The sequence below is a fragment of the Chiloscyllium plagiosum genome, chromosome 28 (assembly GCF_004010195.1).
Source record: "Chiloscyllium plagiosum isolate BGI_BamShark_2017 chromosome 28, ASM401019v2, whole genome shotgun sequence".
Taxonomy (NCBI): Eukaryota; Metazoa; Chordata; class Chondrichthyes; order Orectolobiformes; family Hemiscylliidae; genus Chiloscyllium; species Chiloscyllium plagiosum.
In genome coordinates, this window is record NC_057737.1 from 26,574,107 (window position 1) to 26,596,582 (window position 22,476).

General features: G+C 41.9%; 1 protein-coding gene across 3 annotated transcripts in view; it reads right to left on the reverse strand.

Moving 5' to 3' along the window:
* The window catches only part of dhrs11a (dehydrogenase/reductase 11a), an 80,489-nt gene extending 63,780 nt beyond the window's left edge, over positions 1 to 16,709 (reverse strand). The window contains exon 1 of one of the 3 annotated variants that reach the window (XM_043718558.1): positions 16,353 to 16,709. In XM_043718558.1, the coding sequence (XP_043574493.1) occupies positions 16,353 to 16,484 (132 nt within the window). In that variant the 5' untranslated portion in view covers positions 16,485 to 16,709. Of the gene's footprint in view, positions 1 to 12,904; positions 12,941 to 16,352 lie in introns of those variants that run through there. The other 2 variants (XM_043718560.1, XM_043718559.1) reach the window with 2 other exon arrangements.
* Positions 16,710 to 22,476: the final 5,767 nt, after the last annotated feature.

Below are 22,476 nucleotides of genomic sequence, written 5' to 3' on the forward strand. Positions count from 1 at the left end.
GCTCTTACCCCAACAGCTCTCTCAAGCTACTCCCCTTATTGCTACAAACAAGCTGCCATTATGCAGAATTTGGTATTAAAATTACAAAAACACCATGTGTCCTTAATCAGATAAGCACCACTAAAATGGCAAGAAGTTTGCAGAGGAAGAGAAACTCATTGACAAGTCTGGGTACACTTTACTAATGAAGCTAAATGCACATCAAAGTGGAAAACCTTGATCCAGCCAGGACCCAAATGGCTGATTGCATTGGCTAGATAAGCTTCCCTTTTAACAGTACACTTCCCAGAGCAGTCCAGGTGAGGGAAGTTGAGATTAAATTCAATCTGCTCAGGTGTGGTAATCTTGAAAATGTATCAGGATTGTTCTATTACGTGCATATTCCACTCAGCTTATTAAATTACAAGTTATTTTCCTGCGGAGTGAGAGTTTTGTTAAAAGTCTTCGATATAAACAGAAATTTAGTTATCCGGCACCTGACAGTGAAATATGCGCGCCTCCAGCCTTTGGCGCGAGAAGGAAGTACTGCCACATACTCCACAAGTGAACAAATGTTATCACCTTATTTACGCCAATCCATTTACACTAAGAACAGATGCCCCAAATTCTTCTGAACAAGAACTTCCCGCATTCTCTGCAGCAAATGCGCCATATCTAAGGCTACACGCTTTCTCATTCCTACTCCTTACTCCAGAATAAATAATAACAACCAAACAAAAGTCTCTTTAAACAATAGCTGCTGCAAAAGGAAAGATTGTTTTTGGGATCTGGCATCAGCTGTAAGTTCACCTCAATACACTTCTTTTGAAACATTTTTGTTCTGAATTCAAAGAAAAGTTACATGAGAATTCTATTAAGAAAATTTAAAATACTGCATAAATTGAGGAATTAAACAAAATGTAACAACTTGATTAAAATGATAATTATTCCACCCACCTATCCCCAATAACTGTAATTTGTAATATCCGAACTAATTCTAAATAAAGTAGTGCTTTCATTGTATATTTCACAATGGTAGTGTTAACATCTTAGCTCTAATTTTATCTTTGAATGGCATAATTGTGGTTCGTGAAGAGCTGTGCTTCTCCCAAAAGTGCAGACTGAATATCCTTTGGTCAGACCCTATCTGGAATGCTGCATGCACTCTTCGGCAAGGATCAACGGGCCTCAGACAGGAGATTCATTGTTTATTTGACATAACTATATTAAAGGCCAAAAGGGTCAAGTTACTCAAGAAGAGTTGTTTAAACTTCGCTTTTATTTCCTTCAGTTTAGATGGTTGAGGGGTAGTCAAGGTCTTTAAAATAATATTGCTGGGGAGATTCAAGATGGCAGCAGTCTGAACAGTCTGCTGTGTTAGGCTCTTGCCATATCCCAGGCAAGGTGGGCTCCTAAACCCCCCCCCCCCCCCCCAAAAAACATTAGCTACCCCCGAGGAGAAAGCCTGTAGTTTAAAATAAGTAGAATACCTAGAGCCCCTTTAAATCAGGATTTAGAAGATCTGGAGCTGATATGAAGACACCGAAGAGAAAAAGAGTGAGGGGAGTGCAGCAGGCAGGGCACACTCCTACTATGTTGGGTGTACTTGCAGCCGTTACTCGATTCCTGTGGCAGCGCCCCTGAGCTCAAAGGAGCAGCAGCGGTTACTAACAGAGTTTACAAAACTCTGTGAAAAGAAAGATCGAGGGAGCACTGGAACCAATCACTGCCATGCTGGCAAAGCACATGCAGGAGGTCCAGACATTGGATTAGGAAGCTGTGGAGCAGAGGACCCTGGCCTCAGAGGCCGCAATGGAGTGCTCTGAGGGGTGGGTCTGAACCTTGGAAGGCCAGGTTCAGGCCCTGCTGGAATAAGTAAACTACCTCGAAAATGGAGGTCAGAGAGAAAAAAAAAAATCTACGGATCTTGGGCTTACCAGAGCTCGAAGGTGGTGAAAACCTCGCTGACGTCCTTGAGGGATGGCTTCCGGAGTTGCTGAGCCTGGAGATAGAGTCAGGCTGGGCGAGTGTGGAGCAGGCCCAGGCTGGCCCAGTGCCCCTGCCTGGTCCTAGTGTGACTCCAGCACTACAAGGAAAAGCATTTAATAATAGAAACAGCCAGAAGACTGGGAAAAGATCCATAGGCTTTGGCTTATAAAGGCTCGAAAACAATGTTTTTTTATGACATTTCTGGGGCTATAATTAAGAAAAGGAAGGCCTTTCATGATGTAAAGAAAAGACAGAGATTTAAACATTCAATATACTCTGAGGTACCCAGCAATGCTACATTTCAGTTATGGGGGAACTGTCTACAACTTCGACTTTGGACTCGCTGAAACGATAGACTTTGGCCGAGGAGGAAGGGAGAAAAGAGGTGTACGGACAATGGCAAAATACAACTTGCTTTTGTATCTGCTTTCTCTCTATTTTTTTCCCTTTTGGGGTTTCGGGCTTTATAGGTTTGATATTGTTCAGATTTTAAATCTGTTATGTTTTATATTATACCTGTTTGGTGGTTATTAGTTATTCTATTGTTCTGTTTTGCTGGGTGAGGGGTGGTTACTCCTTTGATGTAAAGATTTGTGGGGCTGAGACGAAGATGGGGAGGGGTGGGCATCCACTGTTAACTGATATGAGTATAAATATTGTTTTTTTGTTGCTTGGGTTTGGGGCACAGCCTTAACTGGAAGGTGCTAGAATGGTTATGAGGTTGGGTGTGAATGTCCCCTATGGGCGGGGGGATCTCTGGAAATTTGTGCTTTTCGTTTTTGTTTAAGTTAGGGATGGAGGTTACTTTTTTTTTAGTTTTGGTAGTCCTGGTAGTGTTTGTAGGAATAGCTTTCAGATTTGATAAAGTCTGTTTTTCTCCACTCGTCGCACATTGATTGGGCTTCACCTTTTCAGGGGACTGTGGGCTGTAGTGTGCGGTCATGGCTAGCAATCTGTTCAGGTGGTGCACCTGGAACATAAAGGGGAACCATTCCCCCATTAAAAGGAAAAAAGTGCTTTCAAATCTTAAGGAGAAAAGGGTTGACATTGCGCTGTTGCAAGAGACACATTTGACTGATAGGCAACACCTGAAGTTACAGCAAGGAGGGATACGATAGAGTATTCTTTTCCTCCTTTAACTCCAAAAGCAGAGGAGTGGCCATACTAGTATGAAAGAATTTCCCATTTCAGGTAACAGATCAAATCAAGGATGGGAATGGATGGTTCATCATTCTCAAAGCACTAATATATGGAGAAGAGTATGGTATCCTGAACGTTTACTGTCCCCCAGTGCACCCTCAAACTTTTAGTTGACGCAGTCTCTAAGTTAATGGCTCTTGGGCTGTGCCGTACAATTACAGGAGGAGACTTTAATTGTCTCACGGACGCTGGGGTAGAGAGGATGCCAAGAGGGCTGTCAGGTACACCACAGCAATCTAGACAGCTAATGGACTTTTGTGAGGAGCTCCAGATAGTGGATGTGTGGAGCTGCCTCCAGCTGAATGGAAGGGACTTTACCTTCTACTCCAATCTGCAGAAGTGCCACACAAGAATTCATGTGTTCTTTGTTCCGTCGGTTTGTTTGGACTTGGTGTTCGCCTGCAGGATTGGGAACATAACTATTTTGGACCACATGGCAGTATATTTAGATGTTAAGATGAAAGGGGGAGGCATGTGGCACTGGTTCATGGATCAGTTTTTGTTGAAGGATGACAACTTTGTTCATATATCACAAGGGAGCTCAGGACTTTTTGGGACATCAATCAGGGTACGGCCAGTAATCCGTCAGTGCAGACCACCAAAGCATTCTTAAGGGATATGATTATTTCATATTCGGCAACAAGAAAGATGCTTGAGGCCCGATTGAAGGGAGAGAATTGGCAATGTCACTCGTGAACAGAGGAAGATCAATGCCAGATTCCAGGAGTTCTATACAGAATTATACCAATCAGAGATATGTGGAGATAGAAATGCAAGAAGGGAATCTTTTTTGGAAAAAATTATTATTATAAAAGAGGACCAGACGGGTTTTATCAAGGGCCTCAGCTCCTCAAATAACATTAGGCAGGCGTTGAATATAGTGCAAATATGTCAACAGACAGCAATTCTGGGTTTGGTGGTTTCCCTGGACACACAAAAGGCTTTTGATCGGGGGAATGGTCATATCTCTTTGCTGTTCGAGATTAGGGAAGGACCTTCGCCAGGTGGGTGGCAGTGTTATATAAAGACCCGAGGGCAGCAGGAATTACAAATGTGGTGCAATAGAGCAATATTGATGTGGAAAGGGACAGCTGACAGGGATGCCCCTTGTCGTCGTTACCTGTCCAATCCAACTTCTGCAGGATTGGGGGGGGGGGGTTGACCTTTCAGATCCATAGAAACATCAAATAGGCACCCTGTTGTCATATATAGGCGAATGGATGTAACCTGCAATCAATATGGCTTGATGTCGAGGCCTCACAAAGTGACCCCTCATGAACGTGCTGTTCAGGGAGAAGATGAGGTAGGTAGTTGAACACTGTGAATGTCCTATTATCATAAATACGGTAAAAGCATGGAGGATAATGTGGCTGGGTGAGGGCAATTTGCTTACGACTTTGCTGTTCACCCAGTTAGTGGGAGCCCCAGGATTTAGGTCGGGGTCAATAGACTCAGACCAGAGCTTGGGAGGTAAAGGAATCTCCTGTCTGGGAGATCTATTTGAGGGAGAGGTCCTGATGTAGTTTAGTCAGTTATGTCAGAAATACAGAATCCCTAATAGGGACCTTTTCCGATATTTCCAAGTTAGGGATAACATACAGAAGAAAACCACGCCCTTGACTCAGTCCTACAAGTTGGATATAGAATGTAGAGTGCTCCAACGTGGGGGCGCTCTCTCAGTTAGTATCATACACCATCTGCAAAGAGGGAATTCCTTGGGGGATATGAAGAGACTACATGAGATTTGGAATCAGGAGTGAGGGGAAAAAATCTCATTGGAAACATATATGGGGGAATGCAAAGAAGATTTCAATATGCAACAGGGTGCAAGCAATGTGAAGATCCTCCAAAGGGCCCATATGGCACCAGAGAGAGTTAGCAAAGTTTAAGAAAGGATCCTCCCTGAAATGTCCCAAATGTAAAAACAGTATTAGCATACTTACACATTGCTTTTGATCCTGTTACAAGATCTGCAGATAGTGGGGGGGCCATAGTGAATGAGCTGGAGGAGATCCTGGGAGTGGAAGCTGGGGGTATCTGGCATCCCTCCTCTCGGCACTACCGAATCTTCCCTCCCTGAATGAGCATGGGAACAGGTTGTTTCATATCCTGACGCACTGTGCGAGGAACAACATCATAATGAACTGGATATCAGAAAAGCCTCCAGGTCTTGCAGAGTAGCATAGACTTGAGATGAAGCACATCCCTCAGGATTACCTAACAGGTATGGTGCATTATGGAATAGAGCGATTTTATAAGACCCGGCAGCACTTTCTAAATTATGCAGATATGGATCTGTCAGCGGTATTGATTAGGGTCTTTATATAGCCATGAGGGCCGTATATGGCAGTCCGGGGACCCGGGGGTAGGGGTGAAGAGGGTGGAGGGAGGGAGGCCTAGTAAATACGGGTATAATTACTGTTGCGCCTGTGGACGGGTGCCTTGATGGAGGTGCGCCGAGTGGAGTAATGTGGTACAATGCAGTGCAATTTAATTTTTGTGGATTGTAATTTGATTTAGTGTTATCTTATTTAATTTGAGTCTGTGCTAATTTGGTTTAAGTAAATAAGAGTCAACTGGATATTGGAGAATAGTAGGCAGTTTGTTAATATTACAGTAATATAATAGAACGATAGGATTTCTACTTTCTGTACTTTATTCGGTTTGTGTTTTTGTAAGCAAAGGGAAATTTTTTTTCAATTAATCAATACATAAAAAATACTGCTCCTCAGTTAGGTCGATATAATGAAGCTATTTTCTCTGATAAAGGGGTGCAATTCTAAAATTAGTGTTGGCCATTTAGCAGTAAAATCAAAAATCATTTTGAGAGGAAAGAGAAATAGTTAATATTTCAAGTTCAATATTATTCTACTTCAGAACTGGATTGTTCCAATATTCCATATACCAAAAACTGCCAAACAAAATTTTACATTTGACTTATCCAAATCAAGTAAATGTTGAAATATTTAACATCCAGCATATCATAATGACACAGTAACTGATCCTTCCTCTCAAAGACACAATTTCACCATCTTGGCATGAACAAGCGAGTATGCAAGAGAAACCATCCACTTCAACCAGGAAATCAATTTTTAGCAATGGTCACGCCATTCAGATTCATCATCAGATCTGGTAGCAAAGATCATTTGTGATTGACAAGGAAACAACGTACAGTCAGTTCTGATAGAACATGAAAATTCCATTCTTATGCCATCTTGCATCAAGAAAATAGCTGCTATAGTCAATACAGGTAAGGGAAGTTCGAATTCTACAAATAACAGTCTAAACTCTTCAACTGCATTAAAGCCAATTCGCGGTGAAGAAACGCACGCTATAGGAGAACTGACTTTACTTAGAAATATTGCCTATGTATGAGATTACATTCTGGAATAATTTGTTTCTGAAGCAAAAATTTAGAATATTAGGAATTAATTTATGGTACCTAATACTGTGGCACTGGTCGCTCTTCTATCAGAAGGAATGTTGTGAAACTTGAAAGGGGTTCAGAAATGATTTACAAGGATGTTGCCAGGGTTGGGAAATTTGAGCTGCAGGGAGAGGCTGAATAGGCAGGGGCTGTTTTCTCTGGAACTTCAAGAGGCAGAGGGATGACCTTATAGAGGTTTATAAAATCATGAGGGGCATGGATAGGATAAATAGACAAAGTATTTTCCCTGGGGTGGGTAAGCCCAGAACTAGAAGGCATAGGTTTAGGGTGAGAGGGAAAAATTTAAAAAGGGACCTAAGCAGCAACCTTTTCACACAGAGGGTGGTGTATGGAAAGAGCTGCCAAAGGAAGTGATGGAGGCTGGTACAATTACAGCATTTAAAAGGCATCTGGATGGGTATATGAACAGGAAGGGTTTGGAGGGATATGGGCCAGGTGCTGGCAAATGGAACTAGTTTAATTTAGGATATCTGATCAGCATGGACAAGTTGGACCAAAGGGTCTGTTTCCGTGCTGTACATCTCTATGACTAATATGTATATAAAATTACTTACTGCAGCCTGTCAATGCTGCATAGGCAAAGGTTGCATTGCCTGTTTTATCAGTATGTTAAATTAAGCTAAGCAACTTCCAACCTTTGGACTTTCAAATGCCTTTGTTCAATACTAAAATGTAATTTGGTGCAATAAAGAGAGCTCCATTCAGCCACACAGTATGTGAAGTCTGGTCGGGAGGGGTGGGGTGGGGTGGGGGAAGTTGTAGTTTCCTATTCATCGTTTTAATGAATAGCATTTCACATCTGCTTGACAGATTGACCCAACTAAAACATTTTCCTTTAAGTAGTCCCAACATTTTTGGAAATGAAATAAGAAAGCGACATAAAACTACAATGTCTAACCTTAGTTAGGATAGACAATGATCACCTAGCTTTGGTATCTTAGCCTTAAAAGAAGCGAGCTGCAAACATTGTATCCATCTCAAGATATCATCGCTAACTAAAGCGATGTCAATACATTTGTGTATCCTTACTTTTTGGAACAAAAATACATGAAGTTAGAATGTAAGAATCTATTCTAATGTGGCTGCAATTTCAATATTTCTGAAAACATTTTTTTGTGTAGACTTGCATAAAGTAACAGCATCTATTCTGGGGCTCGAGATAGTCAAACACATCTGAATTAGGGACATTTCACACCACAGTCCAATAACCACAATCTTTTTGATAAAGGCTATCAAAACATACTTTTTTTCACTTCACATAGGATCCATATAGCCAGCAGACTGAAAAAGGAGCAGACCAAGGGTGAAATACTTGTGTGCAACACACTGTTCCACCTGGTTTTATCTGTATTCATTTAGGTAACTATTCTTTTAGGTTATAATCACTACCTCAATAGTCACTCATGATAGAGCATTCGATATGCAAAAACTCTCCATAGGAAAATTAAATTTCCCTTTTAATTCGTACAACCTTTAATCTCAAGTACAGTATATAGCATCATCCCGTTACACTTACACCATATCAAGATCTGTCAATTTAAAAAATCTCCATTGGCTCTCCAAACATTCGCTTCCAATGAATATTCTGATTATAATTTTAGGCATGATACAGTTTTAGAGAATCTTCAAATATCTGATGGCATTTTATGTTCATGTTTATTTTGAAGGGTCAAGGCTCCCCACAAATATACATTTAATATTATTATTTACTGCAGCAAAACAGAACGGTCTCGGCTTGTTAGAAAGGATGCCCATTAAGTAAATGCAACACAGCATGAAATGAATGTGCTAATGCAGTATTTTTTGAAATGAAAGCATACGAACTGGTGTCTTGGACTGTAGCCTGGCCAGGTTACTCAAGGCCACCAGGAGCATGGTTCCTTGCAGAGAGGAATTCAAAAAAACTGCACTTCCCACATGTTTCGAATAGTGTCAATTTATAAGATATGACATTACCTGGGAAGAAATAGTCTGTCTTCCTGATCATGGATTTTCACATGACATCCGTTCACCCTGCTAGCCAAGGAATGTATTTTAAGGAGAAGGATGATTTCATGATTTCCTATCAGAGCTTTTTTCCCAACTCTAATCACCAGTTGATCACATACAAACAATGGCTATAATCTCCCAATGTCCGATTTCAAACACTAGTGTACTTGCATATCCTAACTCTCAAAATTCAACTTTTTGCACAAAAGACACTAAATGTAAGTGGAAAATGAGGGCAATTCCAATGAGGCATTCTTAATAGACAATGCGCCACACCCCTGAAAATAATAACAGCAAATGTTTGACAACCAAACTGATGCATTTTTAGTTGATCCTCAAGTATCAATGATTCAAGTGCTAAATGAAAAATAATTTATTTTAAAAACTGCCAACTTTAAGCAAATATCCAAGGCATATGCAGAGGATGGAAGATGCTAACAACTAGTACAATAATACTGATCAACACTCTAAAGAGAGAATCAATGGAATTCCTGAGTCAGAAATGTGAACATTGAACAACCTGAACTCAAAAGGAATTCAAAGATGTCAGGCATCAATAGCAGTATGATGAGCGTGTGAGTATGTCAAAGAATGAAAGAAACCGATACTGGTAATATCACACTTGGAGAGAAAACCAAGCAACAAAAATACAGATTTTTGTAGTTGTTCAGCAGATTTAACCAGAACCTGTGAAAGCATGTTGCCTTTTAACATCCTACAAAAGGATGGAAAGCATGCAATCACATCACTAATCCACTTAATTATATACACTAAAAAGGTCTTGTATTTTGATAACAGAAACAAAAAGGACACAAGTCCATGATAGTGGCATAATAATTTGTCAATTGTTCAGATACTGTGGGACCATGATACCAAAGCATGTTTTGTGTTAATCTAAGTATTTCCCTAAGAATTTTTTTGTCTCCAAAAAGCAGCCATATTAAAAGAAACTTACAACAGAATCTCAATTAGACAGTCTCAATCATTCACCATAGTCAACAATCCTTATATTACCCCAATTTGCAGAATATATAGAAAACTACTGGCTAATTGAAACTCTCTCTAATGTTACATTAGATACATGTTCCACTCACAAATTGGAGTAACATGTTGAAATATGCAGACTCTGCTCTTATTTTAAGACTAATAACCCTCTGTGGAAGTTTTGATAGTGGTGAGCACTGCTGCCTCACAGCGCCAGGGACCTGGGTTCAACTCCTCCCCTTGGCCGACTGTGAGTGGAGTTTGCACATTCTCCCCATGCCCGAGTGGGTTTCCTCCGGGTACTCCAGTTTCCTCCCACACTCCAAAGACATGCAGGTCAGGTGAATTAGCTATGTTAAATTGCCCGTACTGTTAGGCGCATTAGTCAGGGGTAAATAGAGTAAAGGAATGGGTCTGGGTGGGTTACTCTTCAGTGGGTTGTTGTGGATTTGTTGAGCCCAAGGGCCTGTTTCCATACTATAAGGAATCTAATCTAATAAGCTTGGCATAGGTAAGCAACATTTACTTCTGTAGCTGGAAGCTTATGGCTGTAAATAGTCATGCCTTGCTAACCATCTGTCTCATTGGAAGTTCCAGCAGCTGGATATGTCAACAGGTATTGAGATCATAGAAACTGGAGCAGGAGCAGGCCAATTGACCTTTCATATATACAATAAGATCATGGCAGATCAGATTGGGACTTTAACTCCACTGTCCTAAATGTCCCCCCATATCATCCCTCAACAATTAAAATCTGTCTAATTCAGCCTTGAATATGTACAACTGTACTCTATGGAGAAGAATTCCAAAGACTAATGACTGCATCTTAAATAGGAGGGCATTTCCAAAAAAAAACACCAAGACCCCTAGTTCTAGATCTCCCACAAGACTGATCGATTTATTGTCATGCATACCCATGTACAGTGAAAGGCTCTATTTACGAGTAGTACAGGCAGATCATAGTAAGGACATTCAGATCATATGGTTAAAAAAAACAGAAAGAGGCATTTAAATTACATTGCACAGGGCTAGGTAAGATCAACATAAGCAAGATCGGCATTGTTTGAACTTAGAGAGTCCATTCACCAGTCTAATAACAGCAGGGAAGAAGCTGCTCTAGAACGGGTCTTCAAGCTTCTGTATCTTCTACCTGATGAAAGAGGCTATCGCAGCACATTGCCAGGGTGCGATGAGTCTTTGATGATGTTGGCAGCCTTTCCATGACAACGGGCTATGTAAATGGGGCCCAAGGGTGGGAGGTTGGCTTCTGTGATGGCCTAGACTGTGCACAAAACTTTCTGTAGTTTCTCACAGTCCTGGGCACAGCAGTTGCCATGCCAGAGCCAGACCTTATGCTTTCAATAGTGCATCTGTAAAAGTTGGCAAGGTACCTTGTGGACATGCCAAATTTCCCAAGCCACCCGAGGAAGAAGCAGCATTGTTATGTGAAATTGCCTCACCTGTCAAACACCCTCAATTTTTAAATAAGACCCCTCTCATTCTTTTAAACTCCAATCAGTACAGACCCAACATCAAACTTTGCTCCTAAGAAAGCAAGCCTTCAGCCTAGGAGTTAATTAGCAAAACTGCATGGAACTGTCTCCAAAGAATGTATATGTTCCTTTGTGTAATGAGATGAAACTTCACATTGCACATCTGCAATGCTCTCTCCAATGCCCACATGTAGCCAACACTTCCTGACTTTTATACTCTACCACCCTTGCTTTCAAAGACCAATATAAAATTTGTGTTCCTTGCTAATTTTTATACTTGCATGGTATGTTTTTGAGATTCATGTGCAAGCACATTCAGCTCCCTCTGTAAAGCAGCTGTTTGCACCAAAATGAATTTCACATTTTTTGTGCATTGTCCACCATCCTCCAATATTCCCCCACACACATTTAAGCCATTTACAGACTCTTTGTATCCTCCTCACAACTTGCTTTCTTACCCATATTGCATCAGCAGCAAGCCAAGAGTCACAACTCCTCAGAGAGCAGCAGGTTGAGAAGTAGAGTCCTTCCTGGTAACTCATCTGGTGGAGAAATGACCCACACTTTGGTGTCATTCTGTATCACCAACCAGCTAACTAAGCCTACAATATATTGAAACCTAAACTAAAAGTAGTTAGATCACATAAATTTCCAGTTTAGTAAGCAGCAGTGTTTCCAACAGGACTTCCATAAAACTTCCCACAATTGACACTTTTACACATCTTTTTAAAATCAATTGAACTAACCAATTCATTTGAAGAAAACAAAACCTACATTAGGAACACAGCAACTGGAACAGGCCATTCAGCCCCTTGAACATGCACTGCCATTCTAGATCATCCACCTCAATGTCACTTCACCACAATAGTTCTTGATGTCATTAGTATCTAGAAATGTATCAATCACTGTCTTGAACATGCTCAATGACTAAGTTTCCCACATAAAACACCAATGTTTACATTTGGCTGAATCATCATTTGTTTTAAATTACAATACAGTGCTGGACAAATTTATCCATTTGGATAAGGAATTTTACAGCAAAGGAGAAAAACTGTTTTACTAAACTAGAATACCATATGACAGTCACATATATGGAGATGATTTTTATGGAAAATTATAAATTTAGTATGTTTTCTCCATTCTCCTTGAGGTGTTAGCTGTATTCACCAAAAGGTGCACATTGCCTTTAAGTAGCACATGAAAATGGTCATTTTTCACATGAAAATCCACTGAATACTGGACAGACATGGACACACAAATCTTAAGAACAGAAGTAAGCCCTTACAGCCTGCTCCATTATTCAATAAGATCAAATTTGATCTGATTATCGTTTTGACATCACTTTCCTATTTATCCCCCATAATCTGCAACTCCCATCAAGCTAAAGTGTAAACTAACCCTGCCTTCTATAAATGCCATGGCCAGCCTCAACTACCTGCAGGGAAAGAATTCTACATACTAATAACCCTCTGAGCAAAATGTGCTGCTCAGCTGATTTAAAAGCAAAATTTCATTCTTCGACCACATCCCAGAGTTCTAGCATCACCTACAAGAGGTAAAATCCTCCTGGTATACACTCTATCAAGTCTTTCCATTTTCATGTGCTTATATAGTGATTGCCTCTCATTCTAAACTCCAAGGGATTACAGGCCCAATCTGTTCAACCTTTCTTCATAGGAAAGCCCATGACTAAGCCAAGTGAATCTTCTCTGAACTGCATACAAAACAAATATCTTTATTCATAAGGAGACCAAACTGTACATAGTCCAAAAGTGGTCTCACATATAGATAGCATAGTTAAGAAGGCACTCAGCACACTTGCCTTCATTGCTCTGACCACTGAGTATAGGAGTCGGGACCTTATGTACAGGGTGTTGGTGAGGCCTCTTCTGAAGTTCTGTGTCCAGTTCTGGTCGCCCTGTTATAGGAAGGATATTAAGATGGAGAGGGTACAAAAAAGATTTACCAGAACGTTGCTGGGAATGGAGGGCTTGAGTTATAAGGAGAGGCTGGATAGGGTGGGACTTTGTTTTTCCACTGAAGCTTAGGAGGCTAAGGGGTCACCTTATAGAGGCTTATAAAATTATGAGGGATTCAGATAAGGTGAATTGCAGATTTTTCTCTAGGTTGGGGATTTCAGGACTAGGGGGCATACTTTTAAGGTGAGAGGAGGAAAATTAAAAAAAAAACATGAGAGCAGCATTTTTTTAAAACACAGAATGGTTCATGTCTGGAATGAGCTTCCAGAGGAAGTGGCAAATGTGGGTACAGTTATAACGTTTAAAAGACATTTGGATAAGTACATGAATAAGAAATGTTTGAGGGATATGGACCATGCGCAGGCAGGTGGGACTAGTTTCGCTTGGCATCATGGTTAGCATGGACTGGTAAGACTAAAGGGTCCGTTTTCGTGCTCTATGACTCAATAAGAGACTAGTATTGGAGGCAGTATATTGGCATGGATAGAGACTTCGCTCATAGGCAGGAAACAGCAAGTGGGGATAAGGGAATCTTTTTCAGGTAGGCAAGCGTGACCAGTGAGGTGTCACAGGAATCACTGCTGATAACGTAACTGTTTACAATCCATATTTTCTCAGACTTTTGAATGGGTCTCTAATTTTAAAACTGATCTCTTATTTATCTTCTTGGCAACTGTAATATTATATCCTGCACTCAGTTCTGTTACCCTAATGAATTTGTATAGTACGATCTGCCTGTAAAGCATGTAAGACAAACATTTCACTGTACCTCAGTTCACATGATAATAATGAATCAATTCAAATATATTAACAACTTGGATGAGAGAAACAAACATACATAACCAAACTTGCAGATGACAAAACTAAATGGAAAGGCAAGTTGCAAGAGGGAGGCAAATAGTTTACAGGGAAATACTGATAGGTTAAGTAAGTGGGCAAAAAGATTGGCAAATGGGGTATGTTTAAAAAGGAGAAGTTGCTCATTTGGAAAAGGAGAGCAGAATATTATTTATTTAAATGGATATATTGTTACTTAAAGGAGCACAAGCAAATGAGCTAAATGATAATGCAACTAATTTTTCATAAGACTTGAGGTATGAATTTCATAAGATTTTCTTTGCATGTTGCATCTGGAATGGCTGTCATACTACAGCACGTATATGCCTAACGATCAGCAGAGGAAATATCATAAGCTTATGAGAATTATCAAGGTAGTATTTGGTTCTATCATCCTTCCCTTGTGAGCTTGCTGAAACACGCTTTTGCATCCAATCCCTAAATCATTAAGATAGTATAGTGTTGAGTTGAGTGTGTTGCCAGAAAAGCACAGGAGATCAGGCAGCATTCAAGGAGCAGGAAAATCAATATTTCGAGCCTGCTCCAGCCTGAAATGTCGATTTTCCTGCTCCTCGGATGCTGCCTGACCCTGCTGTACTTTCCAGCAACACACAACTCTGATCTCCAGCATCTACAGACCTCACTACCTCCTACAGTGTTGAGCCTGGGTATCACCTAGTGCCAGAACTTCAAGAATGGCACATTTCTGCCGACGCATGCCTTTAAAATGTTAAACAGGGCAATACCCCTCAAACTCACTTCACGCAGCAGTACCTGAACTTAACTAGCCACAGGCAAGACCTGGACCACCTCTACCAAGACCTGTACTTAGTCCATGATAGAATTCATATTTTGCCTGGTGCTTCCTCCTCCTCTTTTGAAACTCAATTCATTATGAACAGTGAAACAAATGGTCAATTCCTATAATTAATATAATTGTGGATTAAAACATCAATGTGGATCTCTGATTGTAATTCGTAGGAAACCAACAGGCAAAGAATAGAGCAGCAAAACAATTTTTTGGCCTCTAATTTGAAGTTTTCAAATTCAAAAAGTTGCTTTTCAGTATCCTGTTTTAGCTTCTATTGTTAGGAAGCATTTAGGAAAATTCTGTAGCAAAACACTGCTTCTTCACCTAATGTAAAACGCACTCTATTATTAATAAAGACAAACAAAAAAGTAGGAGGCACTACAACCAATTCACGCTGGAATGCTTTTCAGCACCCATCGGCAGATTTAGTTTTGCCAGGGACCTCGGAAAAGGGCAACCTCATACTGAGGTTAGCCACTGGACGGACTGGGAAAATAATTTACAAAAGGGGTATAAAGCAATTAAATATAAACTTATTGCAAACGCAGTGATCTGTGCCCACTTCATGTTGCAACTCAAGTCATAAGACAGCTGAAGACAACAAATGCTATAAAACGAAATTAAAGTACATCAGCGAAGAGATATGTCGCAATTGGCTACAATTATTGATCGACATTTTTGGCTTTGGAATACGTTTTAATTGATTACACGTTATTAACCATAACCGCAGAAGAACCCAGTGTTTTCCATCCGTAAACTAAAAGCTTTTCTGAACACGGACAACTGGATTACATAAATCTTGCCAAGCAGGGACACACATCACCGAGCGCTAACTCGGTATATTACCATTTCTACAGTGCTTACAGTAGGTGATAACGTCTCAAAAGGTGCCTCACACAATGAATACTTCCAGGTTACACGGTCGATTGTTGACTGGGCAAGAGCCAAACTGATGAAAGTAATAGCTGAGGCCAAGAGGTTTCAAGGTATGAAGGAGGGCTGGCTGAAATGTGGTTCGAGGAAAGTATGAAAGCCACAGGTTCAAAAGAAAAACAGCCTCCTGTCTGTCTACTACAGGTTCAAGAAAAGCAGTCAAACTGCCAGTTTTCTTTGGGGGGGGGGGGGGGGCAGAACACTCCAGGTTTTTCCGCTTCCATAATTTCTCCTACAACTCCAGCCAACCACAAAACAGTAGAATTTTAAACAAAAGCAAGGCTGGGGACCGACTGCCTTAAAACCTGGCGACGGGGGCAAAAAAAAAAGAGGACGCGAGGAAATCACCGGCTGTAAGTTTTCTGTTTTAGTTTCGTTGAGGGATTTTGAAGATGCAGCAGAGATAAACAGCTGCTTTTTATCCCCGAGGAGAAGGGAAGGAGGGACAACAATTGGGAGTTTTCCGCTGGGCGCATGGGAGGGGGGGGGGGGGGTATTTTCCTTTCGGTTAAGATGGTTGCAAAGTGACATTTATTTGGATAACGAATGACGGTGTCGAGCTGCGGCTCAATGTTGTCTTTTAAGAGAAGGAAAAGGCGGAGGGGAGGGGAGGGGAGGCTCCGCTCCGCACCCCGGGGCCTGGCTGCTCTGTCTCGGTCTCTGTCTGTGTCTGTACTCCACCCCCTCTCACACCCACAGACTGATCCTACCTCGATTTTGTCCACACTCCGGGCACAGCCCACCACCGTCATGCCGTGCTGAACCAGCACCCGGGCGATGGCCGCACCGATCCCCACCGACGCCCCGGTGACCAGAGCCACGCGTCCCTTCCAGCGCTCCATGTCAGCGGGATGTGGAGGGGACCGAGGAGGCTTCGCACCGGAGAGGTGACGGGTACCACCAACCAGGGAAATGCTTCTTCTTCCTCCTCCTCCCACACTCACTCTCGCTGACTTACTCTTTCCCTCAAGTTGGGAGGAGGGGGGGGTGAATGGTGGCGGGGAAGGATAACTTCCAAGCCCGGCCCCGCTGAAGCCCGCCGCCGTGCACGCCGGGATCTGTAGTCCGCTCCCTGCTGCTCTTCGGTGACATACGCAGGGACGCTGGACTACACCTCCCGGGAGGCATCGCGGCGATCTGGCGCAAGCGCGCTGGTGGCCAGCCGCGTCTGCCCGTCGTCTCAGGGAATCAGGTGGCAGCTGAATTGCGACAGAACTCTGGTCTGTGCTGGGATCTTCTAGGAGAAAGTGAGGACTGCCGATGCTGGAGATCAGAGCTGAAAATGTGTTGCTGGAAAAGCGCTGCAGGAGAATTGACGTTTCGGGCATGAGCCCTTCTTTAGGAATGAGGAGAGTCCTGAAGAAGGGCTCATGCCCGAAACGTCAATTCTCCTGCTCCTTGGATGCTGTCTGACCTGCAGCGCTTTTCCAGCAACACATTTTCAGCTCTGTGCTGGGATCGACTAGGTCCATTTCTTATTAGCCTAAGTCCATGTTAATGTGCTTCGGGAAAGAAAGTGCCTTTGCTTTTGTAAAGAAATGGAAATTTTGTATACATCGATCCATTTACAAAGTGATTGCATCTAAATCCTGCAACAAATACCTAAAGTTGAAGAATGAAATAAGTGCTAGCAAGCTGAAATATACCATATGTATTAGGATCAGAAGTAGTCCGTTCGGCCTTCAGTCATGGCTGATCTGTTTGTGTTTCCAACGTCACATTCCCATCTATCCCCAGTAACTTTTGATTGTCTTACCCAACAAGAATATGTGGAGAAAGTGAGGACTGCAAATGGTGGAGATCAGAATCGAGAGTATGATGCTGGAAAATCACAGCAGGTCAGGCAGCAGAAGAATCGATGTTTTGGGCCAAAGGCTTTCATCAGGAATATGTCCCTGTTTAAAAAAAATTCTTTGCCTCCACTTCTAAGACAAAGCCACGCAAACCTGTCAGATATAAAAACAATTCTCATCTCTGTTCTCAAAAGGCAACTCTTAATTTTCAACAGTGTCTGCTAGTTCTGGACTGATCCATAACAGGAAACATTTTGATTTCATTTGATTTGATTGATTACTGTCACATGTACCAAAGTACAGTGAAAAGTGTTGTCTAACGTGCTTTACAGGTGCATCAGGGTAATAGAACAGAGTGTAGGATACAATGTTCTACCTGCCTTTCCATATACTGTCAAAATTATTCAGGATCCTTAATAATTATTTTTCAAATCCATTACCTGACCACAGCCCCGAAGGAGAATCACAATGCACACAAAGTGTTAACTCTGTTGGAAGGTTTCCAATCATCTTGGAAGATGCTGGTTAGGGACAATTAGTGAACTTCTGCAGTGCATCCAACCCTTATCACAAAAACAAATTGCTGGTGAAAGTCAGCGGGTTTGGCAGCATCTTTGGAAAGAAAGCAGAGTTAAAATTTTGAGTGTGGTGACTCTTCAGTCTCTTTAGACTCTTCAGTCTCTAGACTCAAAACATTAACTCTGCTTTCTTCCCACACATGCTGCCAGACCTGCTGAGTTTCCCCAGCAATTTCTGTTTTTGTTCAGATCTCCAGCATCTGTAGCTCTTTGTTCTTTTGAAGACCGTACACACTACTGCTACTGAGCATAGTTGGTGGAAGGAATGGATGTGGTGCCAATTAAACTTTGTCGTGGATGCTGTCAAGTTTCTTGCATGTGTTTGGAGCTGTACTCATGCAGACAAGAAAGGAATATTCCATCATACTCTTGACTTGTGCCTTGATGGACAGGCATTGGGAAGTCTGGAAGTGAGTTGTTTGCTGAAAGACTTGTGGGCGGCACAGCAGTTAGCACTGCTGCCTCACAGCGCCAGAGACCCGGGTTCAATTCCCGACTCAGGCGACTGACTGTGTGGAGTTTGCACATTCTCCCCATGGGTTTCCTCCGGGTGCTCCGGTTTCCTCCCACAGTCCAAAGATGTGCAGGTCAGGTGAATTGGCCATGCTAAATTGCCAGTAGTGTTAGGTAAAAGGGGTAAATGTAGGGGAATGGGTGGGTTGCGCTTCGGCGGGTCGGTGTGGACTTGTTGGGCCAAAGGTCTTGTTTCCACACTGTAAGTAATCTAATCTAAGATGCCTAGCTCCTGACCTGATCATGTAGTGACGGTATTTATGTGGTTAGTCCAAATTAGTTTCTGGTCAATGGTATCCTCCACGATGCTGATAGTGGGGATTCAGTGATGGCAATACTATTTAATGTCTAGGTAATGTTTAGATTCTGTCTTGTTGGAGATGGTCATTGCCTGGCATGTGTGTGGAGCAAATGTTACTTGCCACTTGTCAGCCCAAGCCTAGATGTTGTTCAGGTCTTGCTGCATTTGGACGGGGACCATTTCAGTATCTGAGGAGTTGTAAGTGGTGCTGAATATTGCAATTTCATCAGCAAATAACCTCTTTCTGACCATATGATTGGAGGGAAGGTGATTGATAAAGATGTTGTAGGTGGTTGAGCCTAGGTCGTCACCCTGAGGAACTTCTGCCAAGATGTCCTGGAGCTAAGATGACTGACCTCCACCAACCACAATCATCTTCTTAGCAACCGATGGAGATATTTCCCGATTCCTACTGACTTCAATTTTACTTCTTGATTCCACACTCCATCAAATGCTGCCTTGATGTCAAGGGCAGTCTGAAATAACTCCACAGAGACTGGTAACATGTCACCAAGTCACTCTTTATTTACATGTGAAGAATTCTTAACACTGATCCAGCTTCTTCAGAGGCAGCTCTCAGAGTGAACAGAACTTCTGTCATTCCTGGTTATATCTGTCAGCCAGTGCTCCCTGACTGGACAAGATTAACAGCCCCAATCAGGGAACTCATATTCCATGAGGTCCACCTGGACTGGTCTTGTTACAGTCACTCTCACCTCTGGAATTCAACTGTTTTGTATATGTTTTGATCAAGTCTGCAATGAGGCCAGTAGCTGAATAGCCCTGGCAGAGCTCAAAGTGAGTGGGAGTGGTCGGGTTATTGCTAAGCAAGTGTCGCTTGATAGCATGGTTTAAGATGCCTTTCATCACTTTTCTGATAATCGAGAGTAGACTGATGGGGCACTAAGTGACAAAACTGGATTTGTTATACACATTGTGTACAGGACATACCTGAGCAATTTTCCACATTGTCAGATAAACACCAGTATTGTAGCTGTAGTAGAACAGCTTTGCTAGGGGCATAGTAAATTTAGAGCATGCTCACCAAGTGCTACTGCTGGAATGTCGTCAGGTCACGTAGCCTTTGCAGGGTTCAGTGCCTCCAATAGTTTCTTGATATCATGTGGAGTAAATCAAAGTGGTTGAAGACTGGCATCTGTGATGCTCAGGACCTCTAGAGGAGGCTCAGATAGATCATCCACTCAGTGCCACTGGCTGAAGATGATTACAAATGCATCAGCCTTGTCTTTTGTACTGATGTTTTGGGTTTCATCGCTGTTAAGTATAGAATCTCTTTCTATCCATTTTTATAATTTGAACTTGCTAGCCTCTTCACTGAGGCTAATTTGTTCCTCCTGATTAACCTTTTAGTCATTCTCTACCACTGTTTATATTCTGACCAATCACCTGACCTGCCACTCATCTTTATACAGTGATATGCTTTTTCCTGAAGTTTAATGCTATGTCTAACTTATTTAGTTAATCTATTACATTTTTTCTTTAAAGTAGGAATATGCTTATTCTAAGTATTATGAAGTATCCCTTCAAACATCTTAAATGTGCCTAATGTCTTTGATTCTATTACCACCACTGGCAGTGCAATCCACTCACCTACCACCTTTCACATGTCCCCTATACTTGCCACCAATCACCTTAAAATTATGATCCCTCATGACAGCCATTTCTACCCTGGAAAAAAGTCTCTGGCTAGCCACTCTATTCATACCTCTCATTATCTTGTACACCTCTATCAGGTCACCTCTCTTCCTTCTTCTCTCCAGGGTGAAAAGCCTGAACTCAATCTTTCTTCATAAGACAAGCCCTCCAATCCAAGCAGCATCCTGTTAAGTCTCCTCTGCACCCTCTAAAGCATTTACATCCTTCCTATAATGAGGAAACCAGAACTGGACACAATATTCCAAGTGTGGTCTAACCAGGGTTTTATAGAGCTGCAGCAAAACCCCACGCCTCTTAAACTCAATCCCCTTGTTAATGAAAGCCAAAACGCCACATGCCTTCTTCACAACCCTAGCAACTTGGATGGCAACTTTGAGGGATCTATGTGCATGGACCCCGAGATCCCACTGTTCCTCCACACTGCCAAGAATCCTATCTTTAACCCTGTATTCAACATACAAATTTGACCTTCCAAAATGAATCACTTCGCATTTATCCAGGTTGAACTTCATCTGCCACTTCTCAGCCCAGTTCTGCATCCTGTCAATGTCATGTTGTAGCCTGCAACAGCCCTTGACACCACCTACAGTACCACTAACCCTTGTGTCATCAGCAAATTTACTAACCCACCCTTCCACTTCTTCATCCAAGTCACTTATATAAACTACAAAGAGCAGAGTTCAAGGAGCAGATCCCTGCGGGACACCACTGGTCACTGACCTCCAGGCAGAATACTTTCTATCCACTACCACTCGCTGTCTTCTTTTGGCCAGCCAATTCCATACCCACAGTGCCAAATTTCCCTGTATCCCATACCTCCTAACTTTCTGAATGAGCCTATTGTGGGGAACCTTGTCAAATGCCTTACTGAAATCTATATACACCATGTCAACTACTTGACCTTTGTCAACTTGTCTCGTCATGTCTCAAAGAACTCAATAAGGATTGTGAGGCATGACCTGCCTCTCACAAAGCCATGCTGACTATTTTTAATAAAACTATGGTTTTACAAATAATCATAAATCCTACCTCTCAGAATCCTTTCCAGTACCTTGCTTATCACAGACGTAAGATTGACTGGTCTGTAATTCCCAAGGATTTCCCTATTCCCTTTCTTGAACAGAGGAACAACATTCACCTCCCTCCAATCAGCTGGTTCTACTCCTATGAGGAGTGAGGATTCAAAGATCATCACCAGAGATGCAGCAATCTCATTCCTTGCTTCCCGTAGTAACCTTGGATATATCTGGTCTGGTCCTGGGGATTTATCTATCTTGATGCTTCCCAGAATTTCCAGCACATCCACTTCCTTAATATCAATCTGTTCAAGCCTATTAAACTGGTCCACGATCTCCTCACTATCAAAAAGGTCCCTTGTTGAAGAAACTTTGTTTCTTTCTCTACAGATGCAGTCAGATCTGCTGAGTTTCTCTTATATTTTTTGTTTTTGCCGCTGGGTTATTAATCCAAACAATAATGCAGCTGCCTGTGCCATTAGGTCTCTCCTGATCTATCCCCTAGCCTAGTACATCTGTTTGTTTTATCTAACTCAGGTTTCATGCCCACAACTGATAAAGTACCACATCAAAGATTTTTGCAGAAAAGTTCCTGGTGTGTGGACAGAAGATGTCATGGACTGAAAATTGGTAGCTAATAAGAAACATAAGTAGTCATTTTCTGGTTGGCAAAGATGAACTGAGTGGTGTGTCACTGGGCCCTCGACCTTTTACAATTTATTCAAATGACTTGGAAGAAGGGACCAGGCTATGTTTGCTAACTTTGCTGATGACACAAAGATAATTGTGAGTTGTGAAGAGGACAAAAGTAAACTATGAAGTGAAAGGTTAAATCAGTAGGCAAAACTGGTGTATAATTTGGGAAAATGTGACTGTCCAGTTTTGCCAGGAAGAATAAAAGGAATTATATAAATATGAGGAGATTTCAGAGCTCTGATATGCAAAACTATCTGGGT